Raw genomic sequence first — 26,594 nt, 5'->3', positions numbered from 1 at the left:
GACACTCTATCAGGACTTGGACTTAGTGCAAGTGAAAGAAATGTTACTGGATTTCCAAAATGATCAGCAAGTCTGCAGCACTGAAAAACAAGATGACCGATCTGAGAAAAATGGGCGCACCCTTCAAACTGGTCAGGAAAATGGGCTGTTGCCAGATAGAATGGGACTGCCTTCTCGTTCCCAGGATCCTGATTCAATGGAAGTGAAAGGAGAACCACTGAATTTAAACTCTCCTAGCGAACAGCAAGAAGACACCAGTGGGATAAAAACTGAAGTTTGTGAGAAGGGGTTGCTTCAGGAGGGGCTGTCCTGCTTGCAAAAAGATATGGGCATAGGAAACACGCTATTGCCAGACACTTTTGAATTGACCCCAAGTTCTCAGACTCCTGACACAATGAATGTTAATGAGATATTGGTTTTCAGTACTGGGCAACATCAGGCAGGTAACAGCATAGCAAAAGAAAACGTTTGCGAAGGAAATGTGTGCAGCTTTCACACAGTACATGCAGCCTTATCACCAAGCCCACAGGTTCCTGGTACAGATTTACCAAAAGAGACACAGTTATCTGTCATTAATAAACAGCAAGCATATAGCAGTGAAATGAAAGAGAAGGCTGCTAAAGAAAACCTATGTGACTTGCCGCCTAGGTTGGAAAGTTCCATATTCCCAGAAAGCAGGGAATTATTGCTTAATCTTCAAAACAGTGATTCAAAAGAAACAACAGAAGAGAAACGATCAGATTTCAGCCATTTCACTGGACAAACATCGACATGTACTACAGAAACACTCTGTCAAGAAGATCTAAGCAACAATCAGATGATAAAAAATATTATAATCCCAGCAGCCATGCAGCTGCCAGCTGGCTCGGACTTTCCCGGTACAGCTGAAGTGAAAGAGTCATTTTTATCCGTCAGCAGTGAACAGACATGCAGCAGTGAAAAGCAAGAGAAAGTGTCTGAAGAAAATGTGTGCAGCCCTCCAGCTACGATGGAAAGTACTTTGTTCTCAGAAACGGTGGACTTACCACTTGCTCCTCAGAATATCAACTCAACAGGCACAGAAAATGGACAGGCACATTTGAGCCATGACAGTGTACAGCAAACAGCACAAGGAGAAATCAAAGAAAGTCCCGGTAAAGGAGAAGTGTGCAGCTTTCAGATTGATCGGCAAGATACGATCCCAGAAACAGTGGAATCACTGCTGGCCTCTCAGTGCACGGCTGGCACTAGAATGAAGGAGGCATTACTGACCTTCAGGAATGAACAACTACAAACATTCGTCAGTGAAGAACAGCAAAAGGATTATGAGGGGAATGTCTGCAGTCTCCAGGAAGGTCTTGAAGATACTGTACTGTCAACAAGCACAGAATTAGCATCGAATCCTCAGGATGCTACGACTAAAGTAATAATGTCAGAGGGTTTTGCTCATGAGCAACAACAGCAAATGTGTGATAGTGAGTTCAAAGAAGGCCTCTATGAAAAGGTTTCCGACAGCCCTCAGATGCCTGTGAGAAATATTATAATTCCAGAGGCCACTAAATTACCACTTAGCATGCAGAATCCTGATGCAGTGGAACATGTAGAGTTATTAATGGGATTTAGCAATGAACAGCAGCAGGCAGTCAGTGAGATAGCCAAAGAAAAAGACTGTGAAGCAAACGTACAGAACCTTCGGACTGACACTGTGAAGGTTATTGCCACAAGCATGGATTTGTCACCAAGCTCAGAGATTCCTAATGTTGATGAACTAACAGAAACTTTGTTTAGCCACAGAGAACAGCAAACATGTGACAGAGAAAAGCAAGAAGCAGTGTCTGAAGACAATATTTACAACTTCCCAATCGGTACAGAAACTAGTTTGTTCCAACATACCAAACAATTATCTCCTATGACTGAGAATATTGGTTCAATAGCTACAGGAAATGAAAAGTTGCCATTGAGTGATGATCACGAACAAGAAGCAGCAAATGGGGAAATAGAAGAGTGTCTCTCTAAAGAAAAAGTGTGCAGCTTTCAGACAGATCAAGAAATGATCCCAGAACGAGTGGCCTCTCAGTGTACGGCTGGCATTGGAATGAAGGAGGCATTACTGACCTTCAGTAGTGAACAACTACAAACATTCGTCAGTGAAGAACAGCAAAAGGATTATGAGGAGAATGTCTGCCGTCTCCAGGAAGGAGTTGACGATACTGTACTGTCAACAAGCACAGAATTAGCATCGAACCATCAGGATGCTATGACTAAAGAAAAGAAATCAGAGGGTTTTGGTTGTTTTACTGAGCAGCTGCAAATGTGTGACACTAAATTCAAGCTTGGATTCCCAGAAATGAATTTAGAAGAGTCTCAAATATCTGTGGAAAATACTTTTCCTCTGGAAGTCATAAAACTGCCAATAGATGTTGAGAATCCTGAGGTAGAGGAACAAAGTGATATATTATTGGGGTTCAGCACACAGCGGGCAGACTGTGATATAAAAGAAAAAGTATTTGAAGCAAATGAGCAAAACCTTCAGACAGAGGCTGAAAGCATTTCAACTGCAGAAGTACTGAAATCACCAGCCAGCTGCCAGAATCCTGATACTACAAAACTGGAAGAAACAATAATTGGATTCAGTAGTGAATATCAGCAAGTAGATAATAGTGGGCAACAAGAAGAAAATTTGTGCTGCTTTCACACTGCTACAGAAAGTATGGAAAATATTTTGACCCCTAACGTCCTTCAGGATCCAGGTATGAGTGGAATGAATGAGGAGCAACAAATATCCACAAGAGGAATAGGAAACAACTATTATGGTGAAAATGTAGGTTGTCTTCAACAAGGCAAAGAAAATATTCCAGAACTTACAACCACAGAATGCACTGCTCAGCATTTTAATACTGAGGCACTGAAAGAGAGATTGATGAATTTCAATTGTGATGTGGAACATCAGCAAACAAGTGAAAATGCAACAAAAGTAAATATTTGTGCTGAAAGCATGAGCAGTCTTCAGGTAGGTATGAAAACCACCCTTTCAGAATCCATCACATTGAAGCAGAGTCCTCCCATTCCTCAGGGACCTGAGGATAATGATATATCACTGGCATTCAGTGATGAACGACAGCAAATCTACAGTCGTCCAACAGAAGAAAAAATCTCTGAGGACGATGTGTGCAGTCTTTTGACTGTTGCTGAAAATGTAACTGCATTAACTAAGGAATTATCGGCTGGCTTGGAGAATCACCACATCGAGGAGGCAAAGGAAAACACACTGGGGTTCAGCTGTGAAAAAGACCAGCAGGAAAAATGCAGTGGTGAACTGAAAGAGAAAATTTGTGTAGAAAATGTACACAACTTCCAATTAGATACAGCAGATATCCCTGCAGAAACCATAGAACTGATTCCCACCATAGTGACTCATAATCCAGCAGAAGTGAAAGAAATATTATCTGATTTTATTAATGAACAACAGCAAATATGTATCAATGAGGCAAAAGAAAATGCATGTGAAGAAAACCTTTGTAAGCTTCAGATGGTTAAAGACAATCTTGTATTTTCAGAAGTCATTGAACTGGCACCTGGCTCGCAGAGTCCTGACACAACAAGAGAAACTTTATTGACAGTTGTTAGTGAACAGCTGCAAACAGGTATCCGTATAATGAAAGACAACATTTCTGAAGAGAACATGTGGAGCTTTCAGACAGGGACTGAGCATACTGTACCCGCAGGAACCATGGAACTGACAGCTAGCCTTCAGATTCATGGTGAAGAGAAAGGAAAAGAGACATCACAAAGTTTTTGTGGGGATCCAAAACAAGAACTCATATTCAACAATGAATCAAAAGAAAATCTTCATGAAGAAAATACACAGGTGCCAAAAACAAATGCAGAAGACGTTAAGCTCTCAGTGAGAAAGGAATTGACAGCTTGCACACAGGACCTTAATACTGCTGTCCTGTCAGAGAATGTAATGGGTTTCAGTGGTGAACAACAAACAGAAAGCATGGGTAGCTTCCAAATTTGCAGTGCAAATAATTTATTTCCAGACACCATCAAATTGATACCTACTATTCAGATTCCTGATGCAAAGGATGTGGAGAAGATCTGGATTTTTAGTAATGAGCAGCAGCAGCAGATGTGCAGCAGTGTAACTAAAGATGAAGACATTTATAGAAAAACATCTTTCTTGCAGAGTGTTATGGAAAATATTATAAACCCTGCAAGTATGAAATTGGCGCCAACACCTCAGGATTCTGACACCTCTGAACTGATGGCTTTCAGTATTGAGCAACAGCAGATATGTAGCAGTGTAATGAAAACAGAAACCTGTAAAGAAGATGATTATATAGAAAATAACGTACATCCAAACATCACTATGATATTACCATCTAGCCCTTCAAAAAATGATAAAATGGACTTTAGGGAGAAGCTTTCAGATGTCAGTTGGAATAATGAACATCAAAATTGGAACATTGAAGCACAGGACAATATCTCAAAAAAGAATATGTTTAAATTAAAAACTAATACAGAAATTACTACTCCCTCAGAAGCAATGACATTGCTATCCAACTTGCAAGTTCATGAGCTGGAGAACGGAAAAGATTATTTATTGGCTTCCAGTCTTGATGGTGCCATGAGTCAAACCTCTAACAGAGAACCAGAAGAAAAAGTCTTTGAAGAAGCTGTGAACAGTCTTAAGATGGGTGGAGAAAGTATAATCCCAGAAGCCACTAAACTGACACCTGTGCCTCTGGACACTGAAGAAGTAGACCTGAAGGCAACGTCATTGGACTTTGAGAATGACCAACAGCAAACCTGCAACACTGAAAGCAAGGAAGTGTGGAACCTTCTGACTGACACTGAGAATATTTCAGTCCAAGAGACGATGGAAATGTTATCTAGCTCCCAGAAATTTGGTACTGAGAAAGATGAAGATAAATTATTGGGTTTCAGCCATGACACTGAACAGACATGCGATGGTGAAACAAAATTAAGCATCTTCAAAGAAAGCTCTGTTCTTCCAGGAAGTGTGAAATTATTATCTAGCCCTGGTATTGTTACTGAACAACAAGAGACTACAAACAGTTCTCTTAGTGAAGCTCAGAAAATATTCACTAGTGAAACAAAAGAAAATTTCTGTGTTGAAAATGTACATGGCCTTGAAAATATAATCCCAGAACCTAATGAGCTATCTCCTATTTCCTTGAATTCTGACACAACAATAAAAGAGAATATTTTAAGGCAAAGCTATGACAGTGTGAAACAACAAACCCTGAATATGACTGGAAAAGAAAATATTTATGCCAATAGTGTTGGGAGCATGGAAAAAGGTACGACTTTTGGAATGAATCCTGAGATAGCATTTCCTCTTTGCACTCTGTCTGTTCCTGAAGCTGTGGAAATAAACTATTTATTGGCTACAACTTTAGATAATGAGCACCAACAGGCATATGACAATGTAATTTCACATGGTACTTGCAAGGAGAAAGTAAGTTTGGAGATGGATTTTGCTTTAGGAAGTGACAAACTCCCAGAGGAAGCGGAGAAAGAGATCAGCTCAGCAGGAGGCACAGATGATGCATCTCAGGAAACTCAGCTTATGAAATCCATGACCACTAACAGCAAGGAACCCAGCAGTGCAACTGAACACTTGATCTTGTTGCACACAAGAGAAGCAACAGAAAGTTGCTTAGAAATTGATGTCAAAGAACAGGAAAACATTATGGGTGTTCTACCAAAAGGAAATTGTGCTGGAATAGATCAAACTATCATTAAAAAACAGTCCTGTGTGTCTGATGCTGAATCTGAAAATGAGTTCTTATATGCAATGGAACCAACAGCTGAACCAGGAGGCAGATCCCCACACAAACTAGCAGATGTAAAGGAAGAGGGGGTTCTGCTTGCTGCATGTGAAAACACTGAAGTCAGAATAACTGAAGAAGGACTTAAAGAAGTATTAAAGACTGAAAGGTACATAGGTCTTGCTTCTGTACTTTACCACATAAATATATTTATATCATTATCAAACAACTGTAGAAAGAGTATGAACATTCCATTTTCTAACTATTCTTTTTCCTGCTCTCTGTTGACTGTAGCCCTTCTCCTGAATCTGCCTCTTCTTCACCTTCTAAACTTGGAAAGGATGCTGTGAGTGTAATTTGCACAGTCACAACAGGTGCACTGGATAAAGACATCATGACCACAAGGTAGAAAAAGACAGTAACAGTTGGACAAACTGGCATCCCACCAAAATTAATGAATCTTTGTACATGGTTATAATCTTAGATGTTTATAGCACAGAAAGAGGCCCTTTGGCCCATTGTGTCTGGCCTGCTCTTGGCTGGAAGAATCAAATTCTTATCCCCCCACTACCTAGCTCCCTCACTATTTCCCTGTATCTTTCTTTGCTTCAAAATATATCCGTTTTTCCCATAAATAATGCAATAGTCTCTTCTTTAGCTACTATCTGTGGCAAAGTATTCCATACTCAAACAAGTGAAAAGAAGTACAAACAGAAAATGCTGGAAATATTTAGCAGGTCTGGCAGCATCTGTGCAAAGAGAAACAGAGTTAACGTTTCAGGTCGATGACCCATCATCAGAAGCGTAAAGAAGTTTCTCTTAACCTCTCTCCTCACTCAATTAGTGCCAATTTTAAATTGATGATTCCTCATCACTATCACTGTCACTCCCAACCATAGGAAGTAGTTGTATCCGATTAATTTTTATCAAAAACCTCTGTTAATTTTGTTATGTATGGGCATTATAAAGTATGTATCTGTCAACTACATGCACAAATTCAATGGATAGTGGGACAGCCTCATAAGAGTTAAAGAGATTTTCTGCTTATTAAAAATTATCATCTTTAATCATTTTATATATAATTATAGTAATTTTTCTGTAATTTAAAATCATATAAAACTATCAAGCATTTAAAAAAAATCAAAATATATGTTTTCTTTTGAGGGATCTGAGATTAGAGCTGGTGGAGCTTTCTGCCTTATTGCTACTGTAGATGGAGCGTTAGCATCAGTAGCTGTGTCTAAGGCCATTTTGCTGTCTTGAAAGATGTTCACGTGACTACATATATTTGAACAGCCTATCTAGTATATTCTTCGATGAAATATAGAAATACAATTGAAAAAAGTGCAAGAAAACAAACCTATGAAAACCAGAGCATGTACATATCTCAGAGTTGCATTGACATCCACTGTTTTTATTGATTCACACTAAACATAGTGGCTAAAGTGGATCAGAAGCTCCTATCTTTTTTTCACAACCTAATTTACATCTTATTGAAAATGACATCTCGGGTATTGCTGCTGGTTTAAGTACAAGACACTTGCATGATAGCACTTCCCCATAAAGGTGATAAGTGATGCAGAGATTTTTTGATGAACATTTGAGCAAACAGGTCTCTGATGAAAAGTTAATTCTAAAATGATCACATCTGCACCCTAATTACTCATTGGTTTTAATCAGCAAATTGCTGAGCCACTCAGATCAGGAAAGCCCATGTTTGATCCCTTGTCTGTGTTGAGTTATCCTCATTAGGTCAGCGATCAGTATAAGTGGCTTGGTGCCTGAGTTGGTGTGGATCCCCACTCCTGATTGTTATTCAGTGACCCCTGCATGAAATAACTGGCTTAGACATATTATGAGGACAGGACTGGGTTTAGTTGTGATGCCCTATACAGCCAAATAGCCTTCTATCATTCACTATCTAAGATCACACTTGACTAATTGTCACTTGTGTAAGGTGCTGGAGGATGCCCAGTACCAGTGAAATGATATGGCAGCAGGAATGGAGAAATTTACTGGTGAGAATTTTCTTTAAATGAAATGCTCACATCCTTTAATTCTTTTTCCAATTGCTGTTGGGTCTTTAAAGTCCATAATATGAGATTCCAGAGAATTTGCTTTTTTTTTAGTTCCTGAGTGAACAATACAGTTCTTTAGGTCCTCAGGACACATAGGGCAAGGAAGACAAATATTTTGACAGCCAATAATTTTGAAGGAAAAGCAAAGGTTTTTGTTCAAGATTCTTTTATGTTGAAATTGGATCCTTTAAATATTAACATCTAAATGCTTTATATATTCATATGAAATTTCTCTGTGATTTTTAAAGGAGGCAATCAACTATTTGGGTTAGTGCCTCTGTTAAAATATTGGACTAAGACATTTTGTATGACCACATTAAGCATTTGTACACAACTATTCAAAAAGCCTAATTTCAAGATATTCAGTCTTTCAGAGAAAAGGGATTGTTGTCAGAAAGTCCAATGAGCATTGTATTTTAATTCTGGTTTTCAAAAAGAAGCACCTTGTTTATGGCTTAAAGTAGCTTGAAAACTAAATGTCTTTGTCAGAATAAGGATAATGGTTTAAAGTGTCCAGCAATGGTTAATTAAGAGTTAATGTGAAATGCTTAGCAGAGAATGAGGAAACTGGATTAGTGATAAAACGTTGAATTGGATTGAATAGTTGGTTAAAGATTACAATGTGCTCATAGATGTTGCCTGAAAAATGTACATTACACAGATTAGTATGTATAGTTATTCATGATGTAACCTAAGACGGGTGTCTTTTGACAGTGTTCTAGAAATGAGCTCTTGTCCGTAATTCTGCTGCACCAACACCCAGATAAGGGGTGTTTTCCTCACTTGCTTCAAGAAACAGTTCACACATGAGTTTGAGTCATAGTTCAGAGTCTTCATTTAAAAGCTTGATCCTTTTTTTATTTGTTCTTGGGATGTGAACGTCACTGGCAAGGCCTGCATTTATTGCACATCCATAATTTCCCTTGAGAAGGTGGTGGTGAGCCACCTTCTTGAACAGCTGCAGTCCATCTGGCGTAGATACACCCAAAGTAATATTAGGGAGGGAGTTTCAGGATTTTGACCCAGTGATGGTGAAGGAACGGTGATGCAGTTCTGAGTCAGGACATGGAGGGGAACGTACAGGTGGTGGTGTTCTTCAGCACCTGCTTACCTTGTCCTTCTAGGTGGTAGAGGTTGCAGATTTGGTAGGTGCTGTTGAAGGAGCCTTGGTGAGCTGCTGCAGTGCATTTTGTAGATGGTACATGCTGCTGCCACTGTGCACTGGTGGGGGAGGGAGTGTATGCTTAAAGTAGTGGATGGGGCGCCGCTCTAGTGAACAGCCTTGTCATGAATGGTGTTGATCTTTTTTGTTGGAGCTGCACTCATCCAGGCAAATAGAGAGTATTCCATCACACTTCTGACTTGTACCTTGGGATAGGCTTTGGGGAGTCAGGAGGTGAGTTACTCACTGCAGAATTTCCAGCTTCTGACCTTCTCTTGTAGCCACAGCATTTAGATGGTTGGCCCAGTTAAGTTTCTGATCAATGGAAACTCCTAGGACGTTGATGCTAGGGGATTGAGTGATGGCAATGCTGTCAAGGGGAGATGGTTAGATTCTCTTAGTGGAGATGGTCATTCCCTGGTACTTGTGTGGCGCAAATGTTACTTGCCGCCTAAGCTTGAATGTTGTCCAGGTCTTGCTGCATGCAGGCATGGACTGCTTCTGAGGAGTTGTGAATGATACTGAGCACAGTGAAATTGTCAGTGAACATCCCCCACTTTGACCTTTATATTGGAGATAAGCAGCTGAATATGGTTGGGCCTAGGGCACTACCCTGAGGAACTCCTGCAGCAATATCCTGGAGCTGAGATGATTGGCCTCCAACAACCACAACCATCTTCCTTTGTACTAGGCATGACTCCAATCAGTAGAGAGTTTTCCCCTGATTCCCATTGACTTCACTTTGGCTAGGGCTCCTTGATGCCATACTTAGTCAAATGTAGCCTTGATGACAAGGGTAGTCACTCTCATCTCGCCTCTTGAATTCAGCTCTTTTATCCATGTTTGGACTAAGCCTGTAAGAGGTCAGGAGTTGAGTGGCCCTGGCGGAACACAAACTGAGCATCAGTGAGCAGGTTTTTGCTGAGTGCCACTTGATAGCACCGTCGAGGACACCTTCCATCACTTTGCTAATGATTAAGAGTAGACTGATGGGGCGGTAATTGACTGGATTGGATTTGTCCTTTTTATGGTGGAACATACTTGGGCAATTTTCCACGCTGTCAGGTAGATTCCAGTGTTGTGTTGTAGTTGTACTGGAACAGCTTGGCTAAGGGCGTAACTAGTTCTGGAGCACAAGTCTTTAGTACTGCAGCTGGGATGTTATCAGGACCCATAGCTTTTGCTGTATCAAGTGCTTTCAGCTTTTTCTTGATATTATGTATTGTCTGAAGACTGGCATCTATCATGGTGGGGACCTTAGGAGGAGGTCGAGATCGATCATCAATTCAGCACTCCTGGCTGAAAATGGCTGTGAATGCTTCAGGCTTGTCTTTTGCACTGAAGTGTTGAGCTCCCCCATCATTGAGGATGGGGATGTTTTTGGAGCCCCTGCTCTGGTTAGCTTTTAAATTATCCACCATCATTCATGACTGGATGTGACAGGACTGCAGAGCTTTGATCTGATCCGTTGGTTGTGGAATGCTTAGCTCTGTCTAAAGCAACTTGCTTCTGATGTTCAGCACGCAGGTAGCCCTTGTTGTAGCTTCACCAGGTTGGCACCTGGTGTGCCTGGTGGAATAAATTGGCCTTGTAAAAAAACTGCCAGAATATCTGCTTATTGAATATATCAAAATGTGCTTCTCATCTTGCAATTTTTGAAGTTACTATGCACGTCAGTGGCAGTCATGAAACAGGTCTGAATTAAGTAGTACCAGAATTTCCTGTGTTTTTCATCTTGCTGCTACAACTAGGTTCTTTTTGTAATGTCCCAGCTGCACTTTGTTCACTTCCACTGTAAACCTGGAATTTATTTAACCCTTTCCAACTTTCAATATCGGCATATTTTTCGATCATAAAACACTTGCAGTTTTGTTTGGTCCAATAAAAGCTATGAAATGGAATTAGTGACAAGAATATTTCTTAAAATCAAGCCATTCTTGGAATAAACAACTCAGTTGCAATCGAGAGGAGTTCAGTGATAACTTGCCCTTCAATTTTGCGACCTTTTCTAACAGGGTGATATCTGGTGTCCACTTACACCTACCCATTAAAACGCAGCTGAGATAAGACCTCAGTTCCATGAAGAATAAGCCTACGCCCCACCATTACTGTAGCACGATGCATTGCTGATCCAATATGATAGATTATTACACTTCTTGGTATTGTTCATTTGCATCAGATTTTTATTTTCGAAGGTATAAAGATAAAAAAATAATGAACATCATTGAAAAATTGTCATGCATCACAATACTGAATCAAATCAAATAGGCAATTGACTTTTCGGCACATTTAGACCATAGTAAAATAATTTCTGTTGAGGACTAAGAGGGTGACATATAGAACAGTAAATGCTGTGACTGTAATTTGAGAGCCTTACATCACACTGTAAATGCAGGCTTTTCATCTGAATCTTCAGCTGTGAATGGTAAATTGAAATGGGTGAGCCCACTGTATGAGTACGACATGCTGTTGTATCCAACTGACTTACCCCCTGCCCCGCCACACCCACCACCCCCAGCAGTTTCAGATGTCTGAAGTGCACTTGTTGGTTGTCAGTCAGATTCTGACCTTTCATGACAATGCAACAAGGGAGGAGCCTCTGTAGGAAGGCTACAGTTTTATAGCCAGTGGCCTTTTGTGTGAGTCACTCTTCAATGCACATCATTCAAGAATTGTGGCTTCAAATGTGGACTCCATAAACTGTTAATTGGCTGGCTGTAAATGTTCCTCTCTCTCATTTATAGCAGCGATAGACTTGCAGTTTGTTACAGTATTAGCTGTTGGAATTCATTACAGTTTGTGGGCAACATACTGTGAGATCCACAGCATCCTAACTCTGTGTCTATTGTGAAAAGACTTTTAACTTCAAATACAACGTATCCGGCTGACTTGTGCCTAGGTAAGTAGAATAAGATTTTCTCCAAGTCTACAATGAATGTTTAAGCTGCTAAAACAGAATTACAGCATGCTACTATATTTAAAAAAAAAATTGTTATACTTCAGCTCACCTCAGTAAGTTAGTCCCCAGTGGTGCAGTGTGGCAGATCATATTATGGAGAGCAGTCTTACTGTTCAGTTAAGACTGCAGACAGAATTAGGTCTTGCATACATTTCATGGAAACTCAAGAATTGGACACTTTAGGTTGCCTGGGTCAATGAACCTTCAATGAAGAGTCACCAAAACAGATAATTCTTGAGAGATGCAGTACAATGTGCTTTTCTTTTACTCTGTGAGGAGTTTTGCTTTATTGGTGATAATAACATGAGCAACAGACTTGTAAATTCTGTGGCCCTTACGTCAGCCTGCAAGTTGGAGACATATCTGATAGTACATGAGGGGAAAAGCACAGTATTTATGTAAACATTCCTAAAGGGAGGCAGACTGAGTGTTGGTGGCACAGTAGGAAGAGAACAGCAAAACTAGCAAAGATTCATTTTGTTTATTTCTTGTTTTTTGAATGAACAGGAAACGACTGCAGAGTTTAATTGAAAGATCTGTGGGTGTTTTGGACTTCTAACCCTCTCCCCATTGTTCTTGTCTGAACGGTAGAAATAGCAGTCATTACATGACTGAAAGATTTTAGAAAGGAGGCTCCCTGCTACCTCTTTATAGAAGGAACCGAGTGAAAGAACGAAAGTTGCTTGAATATATTTCTCTTGCAGTGTGGTCCCTAGGTTGGCAATAGAGCATAATGATGGGTGTGTGAATGTCTCTTACTGTATAATAGATGTTATGGATAATCTTTATCAGCCAATATAAATAACACAGAAAAGAGGTAATTTTATGCTAAAAATATTTATCAAATAATTAGAGTTCAACAACTTATAATTTAAGAAGAAATAATTTGCTTTAATGTAGCACCTTTCATGACCTCAGGATGTCTCAAAGTGCTTCACAATCAGCAAAGCAGCTTTGAAGTATTGTCTCTGTTGTAGTGTCGGGAAACACAGCATTCAATTTGCACACAATGCAGTTCCGCATACAGCAATAAGAAAAATGACCAGATAATCTGTTTTGGTGAAACTGGTTAAATGTAGACTGCAAACCTGCTTGAACTGAAAACATCAGGCAGTAGAGTTAGACGAGACATTTTTTCTTTCAAATTAGTGTCTGCAGAGAGCATTTTGAGTGTGTCGAGGTAATTTTATTTTAGACGAGTACTGTAGATGGCAAACACAGTTTTCCTGCCATTGATGTCACTTGCTGAAGGTAAGCAGCCTGATCTTGTTGATCTGACAGCACCGTAGGCATGAGGGCTAATTTTATGAATGTGCAAGTTGCCCATCCACAAGTAAGTTAGAAATTACAAACTTTCCATGATTTTCCATTATTGATTTTCACGGATCTTGTGTATTGGTGTATAAACAGCTGGGTCCCCATGACCTGATAAATACATTGAATTGATTCGTGGGTCAGAATAGTATCAGGACACAAGCATGTTGAGATACATGTGAAGAAGATTGAATATCCATCTTCTGAGACAACTCATCAAGGGAATAGAAGCAAATGATAATATAGCCACAAGAGAGTGGTGCATAGAGGTCATTTGGCCATGCTTTTGCACAAATGATATAAATATATAACTATAAAGGAAAGGATCTCAACACAAGGATTGAGTGCTGGTAATTACAAATGCTGATATTGGTTTTGGTATAGTGGAGTGCTTTGGGATGATCAATTTAAAGTACAAGAAGTATTTCAGAAAATACATTGACTTGTAAAGATTTCTCCTGTCGTGCATTGGTGCCAGTAAATAAGCCCAGTGAGAACACTTCTTCCATCCTGGTGTTTGCTCGTGTGAAGTTTTCAAAGACCTCCTGCTGTTAGATGGAAGTGATTTTCCAATTAATTATAGACCCATAGTTTTGGAATGATATCGATGCCAAAGGAGCTACAAATACGGTTGGCTGCAGCTTCAGTGTTAGTTGGCTGTTTTGGTTCTGAATTTTAGATAATTATAGTACATGGTTGGATTGTCCAAAAACAAGAATTTCTGGATTGAATAAGAATGTGTTGTTTCTTGTTGTGACTGCATAAATTATCTTCTTGTGAGTGTCAGATGACAAACATTGTTTGTTACAGCTTCAGAAACACTCACCTCTTGTTTCTCTCTTCACTGCAAAGCCTTCCCAATGAATCTGACCAAAATTTCTCAGGGAAAATAGTGGGCGTTGCCAAGATTCTCAAAACAAATTTGGCTGATACTCTCCAGGTTGTTAAAATGTTTTTTGGGTGATGACAAAGCTTCAGGGGATCTGCTTAGAAGCTGGGTGAAATAAACTGAACAGGAAGTTTCTTCTGGACAATTAACTGATTTGCACTCCACACTTATTACAGACACCCATTGACACAGGAATCTGGCTTTTTAAAAATATATTCTTGGGATGTGGGCATCGCTGGCAAGGCCAGCATTTTTTGCCCATCCCTAATTGCCCTTGACAATTGAGTGGCTTGCTAGGCCGTTTCAGAGGACAGTTAAGAGTCAACCACATTGCTGTGGGTCTGGAGTCACATGTAGGCCAGACCAGGTAAGGACGGCAGATTTCCTTCCCTAAAGGACATTAGTGAACCAGATGGGTTTTTATGACAATTGATCATAGTTTCATGGCATCATTACTGAGACTAGCTTTCAAATCCAGGTGGCTTGTGGCCTGTAATCTTTGACTGGTTCACTCAGGAAAAACAAATTGCTCTAGGCTTAATTGTCTGGAAGTACTTTTGCCCTGGATTAAATGAAGTGGATGAAATTAGTTTTAAATCCTTCTTCACGAAGATTAGACGGGAATTACATGAACACCAAATTCATCCACTTATTTTAATATACCTTCAGTATTCTTACCTCATTACTTACCTTATGGTTCTAGTTTGCAATAGAGTCATGGAACCATAGAGATGTTACGACACAAAAGGAGGTCATTCGGCCCATCAAGTCCATGCCAGCTCTCTGCAGAGCAATGCAGTTAAATAAGCATAATAAATGGATTGTCTGTGATGATTTTCAGCTCCTTTGCTACTGATACAGCTGCAAGTACAAAAGATTAGCTGCTCGTAATTACGAGCCATGTGCACATCTCTCCCATCCTGTCTTGCCCTGTGCCAAGCAACTTTATCAGCCAACCAAAGGCAGTGCTCTAGTGAGATGGTAGAAGGGACCTTTCAGTAACTTGCCTACCTCAATAGTACAGAGAGGGAGCATAGGAGTTCAGTTCACCAATTTGTACATGAGAAAGATTGTGGGTGCCTATTGACGTACTGTACTTGGATTTCCTGAAGGCATTTGACAAGGTGCCACATAAAAGGTTATTGCGCAAAGTAGGAGCTCATGGTGTAAGTTGTAACATATTGGCATGGATAGAAGATTGGCTGGCTAGCAGAGAGTATGCATAAGTGGGTCATTTTCTGATTGGCAGGATGTGATGAGTGGAGTCCCGCAGGGGTCTGTGCTGGGGCTTCAACGTTTTACAGTTTATATCAATGACTTAGATGAGGAGAGCGATGGCATGATAGCTAATTTGTAGATGACGCAAAGGTAGGTAGGAAAGTGTGTTGTGATGAGGACATAAGGATGTTGCAGACCAATATAGATAGGTTGAGTGAGTGGGCAAAAATTTGGAAGATGGAGTATAATGTGGGAAAATGTGAAGTTGTTCACATGGAGAATGACTGCAGAATTCCGAAGTGTAGAGGGATCTCGGTGTTCTAGTGCATGAGTCACAAAATGTTAGTATGCAGGTAGAGCAAGTAATAATGAAGGCTAATGGAATGCTATCCTTTATTACAAGAGGAATCAAACATAAAAGTAAGGATGTTATGCTTCAGTTATACAGGGCATTGGTGAGACAACATCTCGAATACTGTGTGCAGTTTTGGTCTCCTTATTTAAGGAAGGATGTAAGTGCATTGGAGGCGGTTCAGAGGAGGTTTTCTAGATTGATATCTGGAATGAGCGGGTTGTCTTATGAGGAAAGGTTGGACAAACTGGGCTTCACAGGAGTTTAGAAGAGTGAGGGGAGATTTGATTGAAGTATACAAGATCCTGAACGGTCTGGACAAGGTGGATGGGGAGAGGATGTTTCCTCTTGTGGGTGAGTCCAGAGCTTGGGGGCACTGTTTTAAAATTAGGGGTCGCCCTTTCAGGACAGAGATGAGAAGAAAGTTTTTTCTCTCAGCGATTTTGGAACTCTGCCTCAGAAGGTGGTGGAGGCAGGGTCATTGAATATTTTTAAGGCGATGATAGATTCTTGTTAGGCAAGGGAATCAAAGGTTATCGGGGGTAGGTGGGAGTATGGAATTTGAAACACAAACAGATCAGCCATGATCTTATTGAATGGCAGAGCAGGCTTGAGGGGCCAAATGGCCTACTGCTCCTAATTCATACGTTTGTATGGGAGATGCGACAGGTTTGGCTATTAATGGTAGTGTTTGAGTGCAGATAAAGGAATAGAAGACTCATTTATATTGGGCTGGCTTTTACCAAGCCCTTGATATTGTGATCCATGGCGGGGGAGGGGGGACTGCATGAGGCGGGGGAGGGGGGACTGCATGAAGCAGGTCCGAGTGAGGCCCGCCACGAATTTCAAAAGTGGGAGGGCCTAGCCTGATCCAAGGGCTCCTTGGCGGCACTCCGACCACTGGGCGACAGGACCTCAATTTGAATATTCAAATTAATAAAATTAATGAATTTGCCTCCAATTTTGAGGGCCCGCCATGATCTTCGGCACGGCATCTGGCACTCCCGCACCTTCAATTCCCCATCTGGGGAAAGGCAGCGTGACACTGGTGGAGAGAAGGGAAGATTTTCAGTGTGGGAGAGGGGGGAACGGGGCCAAATAAACATAATGGGTGTAGGGGATGGCGGGAAGGGTTGAACTTCAAACTTTGTGCAGTTTAGTGGGGGAAGGTCAGATGAAAAAGGTAATTTTTTTGGGGGGTGGGGGAAGGGAAAATAGCTAATGTAATTGTTATTGGAGTGGTGGGAAAGACATTTATCTATCTAATTTTGGGGGGTATGTGTTTAAAAATTTAAATTAGGTGACAGAGCTGGCTGCCCTCTAAAAATGGCACCAGTGGCTATGCACAGGCAGCTGACGCCATTGCCGGGGACGAACAGCCTGCCCCCTCCGCGAGATTGGGGGGGGCGGGCAGGCTGCCCCGTCTATTTAAATGAGCTGCCGCATTTGAGATCAGCGGCGAGTTCTTAAAATCCAGCCCATTGTAATTTATTCCAGCTTTCAGAAATGTTTCAAAGTGCCTCAAAATAATGAATTACTTTGACGTGTTCTGACTTGTTATGTAAACAATGCAGCACCTATTTTGCACAGAAAGATATCCCAAAACAGGAATGAGATGAATGACCAGTCGGGGTGCTTTTGACAGTATTGTTTGATTGAGGAATGCTGGCTCGGATTTCTTTGAACTATCCCACAAGATCTTCAGAATTTACCTGAACCACCTGATCAGACAAAGGGAATCTGAGTTCAATATCTCAAACAAAAGATGTCACCTTAGCAGTGTTAGCCTAGATTAGAATCCACGACGTAAAAGTAAAGAGAAGAAAGAACTTGCCTTTATATTGCATCTTTCACGTCTCAGCAATTCCTGAAACACTTTACAGTCCATAAGTACATTGAAAGTCATCTTTCTGTTTTAATGCAGGGAAACACAGCAGCCAATTTACACAGAGCAGGGCCAACAAACAGCAACAGGAAAAGTTACCATGTAATCTGTTTTAGTGATGTTAAGGGACAAATATTGGTCAGGACATTGGGAGAACTCCCCTGCCCTTCTTAGAACAATGCCATCTGACAGAGCAAGCAAGGCCTTTGGTTAACTGCTCATCCAAAAGACAGTGGGGAGATTTTAATGCAGCACCTGAAACCGGCACAATGTCAGTGGGGTGACTCTGCCCATTCAACGTGCCAGTGTGAGACCCGGGCCTTATGAACATGCCACCAGCAAACTTAAAAAAAAAATTGCATTTATATAGCACTTTTCACAATTGCTAGATATCTCCAAGTGCTTTACAGCCAATGAAGTACTTTTGAAGTGTAGTGACTGCTGTAATGTAAGCATCAAGCAGTCAGCCTGCTGTAGCTCCTCGGTTCTGCGAGTGCAGGAAATTGGCCTGCACCCAAATTGAAGTGCCAGACTAGATTATGCAATCAGGTGTCAAGAGAGGGACTTGGACGAATACCCCACCTGACTCAGCGACAAGAATGCTACCACTGAGCCAACTCTGATACATCGGGAGGATGAGCTCCCAGAGTCTCCTGTATTCCTTGGATCATATCTCGGCTCATCCAGACTCCAGCATTTTCAGGGGCTTAAAAGAAGCCTGATTCCCCTGTCTGTTTAGCTGGAAAAATAGCTTGCCTTGCAGTTTGAGCACTTGACATTAAATGTTTCCTCAGGATGGAAGGTCCACAAAATGCTGATGGATTACAGAGTGTGTAACAGAAATGTTAAAATGTACTGTGGTCAACAGTGCATGCAGGATGTATATGGAGATGCAAAAAAAACTGCAAGTAATGTTATCCTGAAATAAAATAAAAGTTAGAAAGGGGCAATGGGCCGATCAGAATTTGAAGGGGAACAAGGTTAATATTTTGGATGAGATCCATCCAGCAGAAACATTGACCTGAGTTTGTCTTTTAGATCCGGTTCAACCTGCTGTGCATTTCCAGCCTTTTCTGCTTTATTTATTACATATGCATTAGTTCATTTTAAAAATTGATATGAAAATGATTGTTAAAGGGAGCATTTCTTGTGAGCTGAAGTTTTGAGGATACAGTAAATTTGTTTTCATAGCTAAACTACCGGAATGTTTAACCTGACACATCTCTGTATCTGTGTTTACCAGCATTTCATTGGTTTCTGAAAAAGAGTCAGTTTCACCTCGTCCACTTGCACCTGTTGCTCCCCATCCTGCACAACATTGTGAGCACGCCCAGCCACTGGAAGATGCTGAAGCTCTCCAGAATCATCCTGAGCATACTTCATTAAGGTATCAACGTTAAAACTTTTAGAAAACTTAAACTTGAAGCTGAGAAACCTGTTAAGTCTCTGTGATTTTCAAAAGTACACTCCCTAATTTCCTCTGTGTGTGGGGATGTTATGTGATGATAGAATTGAGGTTTGCTGTGATGCAGTAGTTTTAGAGCAGGAAGATGGAAAGAATTAAGAGAAGTGCATGAAAGCATGGTCAAAGGATGTTGAGGTTTATCAAGGTCTGTTTTAAGATTGATGTGTAGAGGAGGGGGTGTGAAGTTTCTTTTGGTCTTCTCCATCATTCTTTATCCTTATTATTTTTTCAATTCCTCTTTCTTAGATCACTCTCCTGGGCAAGTCCCAACTCTCCATACTTTTGAGAGTGTTGATCCTGCCCTAAGATCAAGGCTTTCACTAACATCTGCAGGAAAACAAAGAGCAAACTCTGTCCATACCCTATCCATACCTTATGACTCCATACGATCTAACTCCAATCTTTGAAAGTGGTCAAACATCACTTCAAATCTTTTTGTTATGTTAAAAATATTAAGCAAATTTATTAAAGACAAACAAACGCAAGAGTAACATGACATCGTTACATATTTACAGCAAAAGATCACAACTCTAGAACAAAACTAATTTTTAAATAACTTCTATATACTATACAGTGCTTCTTTTCCTTGATTTTCATAATTAAGCGATGTTGTTTCTTCGAATTTCATACCAATGTTTCACTCTTTCAGGAATTTCAAATTGGGTTTTTTTCAAACTAACTCCTTTGATTTGATTAGAAGATCTTTTTTATACTGGAAAAGCAATGCCATTATTCCTGGGATTTTCAATATCCCCATTCAGATTGACTGAAGGAATTGTTTACAAACTGAACCAATCACAAGGTTTGAATTGTTTTTCAATAGTATCTAACTGATGAATCTTGTAACATCAATGAGCAGAATTTTCCCAGCCAGGTGGCGATGGGTTCCACTGTGTGCAGGGTGGGAAAGTGCTGGAAAATGACATTGGGTCAGGATTCTGACGTCATCCTGCCCTCTCCCGGCTGTCATCGGGGCAAGTTGCAAGTCCTGTGGGGAACCTCCGTGGGTCTGGTCAAAAAGCAATTGAGGTGATTAAAAAGGCAATTAGGAGTCTTTTTCACCATGAATTCCTTCTTTCCCAACAACACACTGCTTGCACACTGTGCCTGCACCTCACCAGAGTCACTGAGGCAAGTGCAGAGTGGGAAGAGCTACTTCAGTGAAACTGACAAACTGGGAAGGCTTTGATCAGTTACACTGAAAGCTCCAGCCATGGCCATTGGGAGATTGCTGTTCAAAGCACTTCTTCTCTCAGAAAGTGCTTTCACTGCTTGACAAGTGATTTCCAACTTCTTGGACGCCACTACACCTGTCTAACACCACTCACATTCAGCTGCACTTTCCTGCTGCCAGCCTTCATCACAACATGGGGACAGCTCATGCAGCTGCACCCTTCACCTCTGCTGAGGGTCCAGATCAGAGGCCACTCCATCACCAGCAGAAGCAACACCAGCAGCAGAACCAGTTGCCTTCTCCTCAACTGCATGCCCTTCCACAGGGCAGATGAGATGGACACCGAGATTCATCTGGAAGGAGTTGAGGCCCCCCAACCCCACATCACAGGGTTTACAGGCAGAGGACATGTCTGAGCACCAGTGCCTCAGGAGGTCATTGCTGACATCTGCAGCCTCCTGGAACAAATCCTTTTTCCCTGTGGAGCAGGTGGGCACACATTGTTAATGGCCGTCAAGCTGCCTATCACTGGAGGTCCAACCCTCTCCTCCTCCCCTGGGTCTCTGCCTCTCACCTAGTTGTGTACTCTCTTTTCCTGCAAGGAGAGAAGGGAGAAAGGTGTGATTGGTAATGGCTTGTGTGGAGAGGAGGGAAGGACCCCATTCAGGCAGGGTGATTAAAGCATAGGGGAGAGAGGACAATAGGCTGAGGGTGAGTGTGAAAGTTGGCTGTTCAAATGGGGATGTGAGGTACCTGCAGGGAGAGGAATGAGTGGAGTTGCAAGGTGTGTAGACCTGAGGTGTTCTGTTCGGGAGAACGCTGGGCAAGTCAGAGTGTGGCGCTTGGCACCTGAAAGTACTACGCTGCTCACATTTCTTGGTGCATGGTCTCCAGGTTGGAGGGAACACACTTCTGCTGACTTCCTCAGTCATTTGCATCCATGCCTGCTTGGTTGGAGAGGCTGTCCTCTTTTGCCCATCCTTGGGGAAGCTCACCTCACTGCAGCCCCTCAGATCCCAGAGCAGGACCTCCAGGTAACAGTGAGAGACCTGGGGAGCAGCCTTCCCAGGTCTCCTCTCCATTCCTGTGGTTGCTGCAGCTTCAAAAGTCCAAGTGCTGGTGAGCCCTTGTAACCCACGCCGTGGCCCCTTCAATTAGAAATCCTTCCTTCGACAGAATGGACACGCCATTCCGACCACCCCCCCCCTAGCTGGCCGGGAGTCCGGAGGTGGGTCGATAATTAGATTGCTCTGGGAAAGAGCAACCACGAGGCACACAAATCAGTTGGGTCGCATTCCCGACCCAAAAACAGTCCCGCTGTTCCGCAGGGACACAGTGGACAAGATTCCGCCCAATGTATCAAAATAAGTTTGGCACAAGAATCAGCAATCAATCTTGTTTTTTCTTGAGACTGGTCATGTATGATGACTGGAATTAATAGGGACAGAGACAAACTAAAATGAGACAAAAAAAAAAGCTGATATTTGCCAGAAAAGCTTTAAGAAGTGATCTCCAGAGTATTGGAGATTGGCGGCTGAATGGTCTGCCAAGGATGTTGAAGTGAAATGAGTCCTTTAAAATGACATGCTAGGGGGTGGGGAACCACTGGAGGTCTGCAAGTGCTCAAACTGCAAAGTGAACCATATTTGCAGCTAATCACCATGGGGATTCAAGCTGCTTTCAAGCTCTTAGGAATGTTGGGATTAGAACTTTAAAAATGACATGCTAGGGGGTGGGGAACCACTCGAGGTCTGCAAGGATGGGGTAGTAAGAGCGTGGATTTAATATGGGATGAGAAGATCAGCTGTCAGGAGAGGGACTTGAATTAATGCGGCACAGTAGCGCTGTGGTTAGCACCGCAGCCTCACAGCTCCATCAACCCGGGTTCGGTTCTGGGTACGGCCTGTGCAGAGTTTGTAAGTTCTCCCTGTGACCGCGTGGGTTTCTGCCGGGTGCTCCGGTTTCCTCCCACAGCCAAAGATTTGCAGGTTGATAGGTAAATTGGCCATTGTAAATTTCCCCGAGTGTAGGTAGGTGGTAGGAGAATTGATGGAAGGTGGGGATGCAGTAGGGAATATGGGATTAATGTAGGATTAGTATAAATGGGTGTTTGATGGTTGGCACAGACTAGGTGGGCCGAAGGGCCTGTTTCAGTGCTGTATCTCTCTATGACTCTATGGCTGACTCAGTGGCAGGAATGCTACCACTGAAACACTTCTGATATGTGGGGAGGATGAGATCTCAGAGTCTCCTATATTCCTTAAACCTTACCTCAGCTCATCTCGATCCTGACATTTTTAGGAGCTTGAAAACAGCTTGAATCCCCATGGTGTTAAGCTGGAAATATGGTTCACCTTGCAGTTTGAGCACTTGACATTAAACATTTCCGCAGGTTCGAAGTTCTATAAAATGCTGGATGATTTACAAAATGCGTAATGGAAATGTTAAAATGTACTGTGGTCAAAAGTAATCGCAGGATATGTAGAGAGATGAAAAAACTGCAAGTAATGTAAAGATGAAAGAAAAAAATGTTAGAAATGAGCACGGGCCGATCAGAATTTGAAGGGGGAACAAGATTAATATTTTGGATGAGATCCATCCAGCAGAAACATTGACCTGGGTTTGTCTTTCAGATCCCATTCAACCTGCTGTGCATTTCCAACTTTTTCTGTTTTATTTGTTAGATATACATTAATTCACTGTAAAAGTTGATTTGAAAATGATTGTTAAAGGGAGCATTTCTTGTGAGCTGAAGTTTTAAGGTTACAGTAAATTTATTTTCGTAGCTAAACTACAGGCATGTTTATCCTGACACGTCTCCGTATCTGTGTTTACCAGTGTTTCCTTGGTTTCTGAAAAAGAGTCAGTTTCACCTTGTCCACTTGCACCTGTTGCTCCTCATCCTGCACAACATTGTGAGCACGCCCAGCCACTGGAAGATGCTGAAGTTCTCCAGAATCACTTTGAGCAGATTCCATTAAGGTATCAACGCATAAGATTGAGAAAATTTAAATTCGGTGCTGAGAAATCTGTTCAGACACACGGAGTTATTTTCGAACAAACAGCTCCTAATTGCTTCGGAACAGAGTTCAGTCTGTCCCACGTTCAAGATCTTTTCTTTCATTTTACAATGTTGAACTCAGCTAAGAAATACAAACAGCATAAGCAGAATGTTTAAAAAAAAAACACTAGCTCTGCACTCAACATCTTTTTACAGAATTTTGTTTGAAAAAGTACCAAATTGAGTTTGCCAACTTGGCCAGGACAGCAGTAGGGGCAGTATAACTGGTCTCAAAGTTCCAGTCTTAGGAAGGAGACGATGTGTGAAGATTGCTGCTTCTGGTTACTGCTGGAAGTGTGTGTGCAAGGGTATGTCATGTGACACTAGAATTGCACTCTGCTGTAATACTGTAGTTTTAATGATACATTAGATGTAATTTCATAGCTGAACCACATGAATATTTACCCTGATGGATCTCTGTTTCTGTGTTTACCAGTGTGTCCTTGATTTCTGGAAAGAAAGAATCAGTTCCACCTCTTCCACTTGCATCTGTCGCTCCTCATTTTCCTCAGCACTCAGAGTACACCAAGCCACTGGATGATGTTGACATTCTCCAGAATCACCTTGAGCACATTCCGTTGAGGTATCAATGTACAAGATTTAGAAAATTTAAACCTGAAGTTGAGAAATCTGTTAGGTCACAGTGGATGATTAAGAAAATTTATTAAAATGATGAACAAGCACAAGAGTAATGTGATATACAGTTACTTATTTACAGCAGACAAAATAATATTGCAACTAATCAAAATAATTCTTTTTACATCACTTTAAATAATATGCAGTTCTTCTTTTCCTTGATGTTATTTCTTGGAATTTCAAACCAATGTTTCACAATTCAGGAATTTCAAATCAGGTTATTTTCAAACTAACACCTTTGATTTGAATAGAATAACTCCCTTTTTAATCCTGGAAAAGCAATATTATTACTTGGATTTTCAATATCCCACTCAAATTGACTGAAGGAATTGTCAGTCATGTACAAACTAAACAAATCACATGGTTTAAATTGTTTCTCTGCAGTTTGTAGCTGATCATTCTTGCAACATCAATGGATTAAAAGACGTTTGGCATGGGAATCAGGAATCAGTTTTTTTTTAAGGAACTGGTTATTCATGGTTATTGGATTCAGTAACTACACAAACTAAAACAAGACAAAAATACTTAATTTTTGTCACAATCTGTTTAGGAAGAGAACTCCAGAGTTTCTGAGTGGTGGCTGAATGCTCTGCCAAGAATGCTAAAGTGGAGGGAGAGTCGAAGCACAGTGAGCCAGAATCAGAAGAGTAGAGGCAGTATACTGGGATGTAAAGCTGTGAAAATTGCACAGGGATGTAGGTGGATGAGGTTGTTAAAGTGGAGTTGACAGAGTTGGTGATTGGCAAACTGTTTGCCTTGAACTCTATGTCCCTATTTATTTTTCTTACACTTTTATCAGTGTAACCTCTTACTTTTACACATTTTGTATCTGAACTGCTAAATGTGTCTGCTCTTTTACTTTGATGCAAGTTTTAACATTTAGTGTATATGTCCTCCTCAGTTTTCTTCTCAAGATCATAGAGTCATTGGGCTGAATTTTATCTATCTCTCCAACAAGGGTCCCAGGAAGGCAGGGAGTGGGCTGTGGTGTGACCTTGCCTCGGCTCTCTACCAGACCTCCAGCCAAATTCAATGGCGTACAGGTAATTAACAGCCTGCTGTCGGGGATACCATCCCCTTGAAGGGACAAGATCCCACCCCAAGAGCTGCTGGCCAATCAGAGGCCCCGGAACCAAGGTAAGTGGGGTCAGGATTGTCAGGGTCAGACAGCCCCCCGTGAGGGGGTGGGGTGGTTGGTGAGGACAGAGGGGTCTTGCTGTGGAGGCAGCCATTGCCACCGGGGGGCCCTCCATGGGCTGTGGATTTCCCCCAGAGAAGAGCCCCCCCCCCTGCCAAGCCTGCAAAGAGGCCACCAGGTCTCACCTGGCAGCGTCTCCATGCAGTAGCGGGCCCCTCTGACGCTGGATAAATACCAGTGGAGGCAGGATAGACCACTTAAGTGCCTTAATTGGCCTCCCAGTGTACTTCCCGTCTGCCAAGGTGCCTGCTGCAGACAAAATGGCATGGACCAGTACAAAGTTGGGTATGCTGCCCGATGCCACCCCCCACCTCCCAGCCCATCTCCGAGAGCTGGATAATATCCAGCCCATAAAGTCATTACAGCACAGAAGGAGGCCATTCAGCTCATTGAGTCCATGCCAGCTCTCTGTAGAGCAATCCAATCAGTCCCATTCCCCAACCCTATCCTCATAGCCCTGCAGGTTTATTTCCTTCAAGTGCCATCTAATTTCCTTTTGACATCATTCATCATCTCTGCTTCTACTACCCTCATAGACAGTGACTTCCACGTCATCACCACTCGTGTAAAAAAGTTCTTCCTCTCATTCCCCCTGCATGTCTTGCCCAAAAGCTTAATCTTTTTTTATTCATTCATGGGATGTGGGCTCGCTGGCCAGGCCAGCATTTATTGCTCATCCCTAATTGCCCTAGAGAAGGTGCAAGTGAGCTGCCTCCTTGAATCGTTGCAGTCCTTTTGGTGTAGGCACTCCAATGGTGCTGTTCGGAAGGGAGTTCCAAGATTTTGACCAAGCAAAGGTGAAGGAACGGCGATACAGTTCCAAGTCAGGATGGTGTGTGGCTTGGAGGGGAACTTGCAGGTGATGGTGTTCCCTTGCATCTGCTGCCCTTGTCCTTTTAGGTGGTAGAGGTCGTGGGAATGGAAGGTGCTGTCTAAGGAGCCTTGGGGAGTTGCTGCAGTGCATCTTGTAGATGGTACACATTGTTGCCACTGTGTGTGGGTGGTGGAGGGAGTAAGTGTTTGTGGATGGGGTGCCAATCAGGCAGGCTGCTTTGTCCTGGATGGTGTTGAGCTTCTTGAGTGTTGTTGGAGCTGCATCCATCTAGACAAGTGGAGAGTATTCCATCACATTCCTGACTTGTGCCTTGTAGATGGTAGATAGGCACTGGGGAATCAGGAGGTGAATTACTCATAGCAGAATTCTCAGCCTCTGATCTGCTCTTGTAGCCATGGTATTTATGTGGCTGGTTCAGTTCAGTTTCTGGTCAATGGTAACCCCCCAGGATGTTGATAGTGGGGGATTCAGTGATGGTAATGCCATTGAACATGTAGGGGAGATGGTTAGATTTTCTCTTGTTTGAGATGGTCATTGCCTGGCACTTGGGTGGTGCAAATGTGACTTGCCACTTATCAGCCCAAGCCTGGC

General features: G+C 41.9%; 1 protein-coding gene across 10 annotated transcripts in view; it reads left to right on the top strand.

The window, feature by feature from the left end:
- The first annotated feature begins 843 nt into the window (after positions 1-843).
- The window catches only part of LOC137380660 (uncharacterized), a 239,302-nt gene continuing 213,551 nt past the window's right edge, over positions 844-26,594 (top strand). For 8 of the 10 annotated variants that reach the window (XM_068052838.1, XM_068052841.1, XM_068052839.1 and 5 more), the window contains exons 1-5: positions 844-5,946; positions 6,072-6,182; positions 18,878-19,021; positions 23,112-23,255; positions 23,771-23,917. In XM_068052838.1, the coding sequence (XP_067908939.1) occupies positions 848-5,946; positions 6,072-6,182; positions 18,878-19,021; positions 23,112-23,255; positions 23,771-23,917 (5,645 nt within the window). In that variant the 5' untranslated portion in view covers positions 844-847. The remainder of the gene's footprint in view (positions 5,947-6,071; positions 6,183-18,877; positions 19,022-23,111; positions 23,256-23,770; positions 23,918-26,594) is intronic. The other 2 variants (XM_068052840.1, XM_068052842.1) reach the window with 2 other exon arrangements.

The sequence above is a fragment of the Heterodontus francisci genome, chromosome 20 (genome assembly GCF_036365525.1).
Source record: "Heterodontus francisci isolate sHetFra1 chromosome 20, sHetFra1.hap1, whole genome shotgun sequence".
Classification (NCBI taxonomy): Eukaryota; Metazoa; Chordata; class Chondrichthyes; order Heterodontiformes; family Heterodontidae; genus Heterodontus; species Heterodontus francisci.
This window is presented reverse-complemented; position numbering and strand designations above follow the sequence as displayed.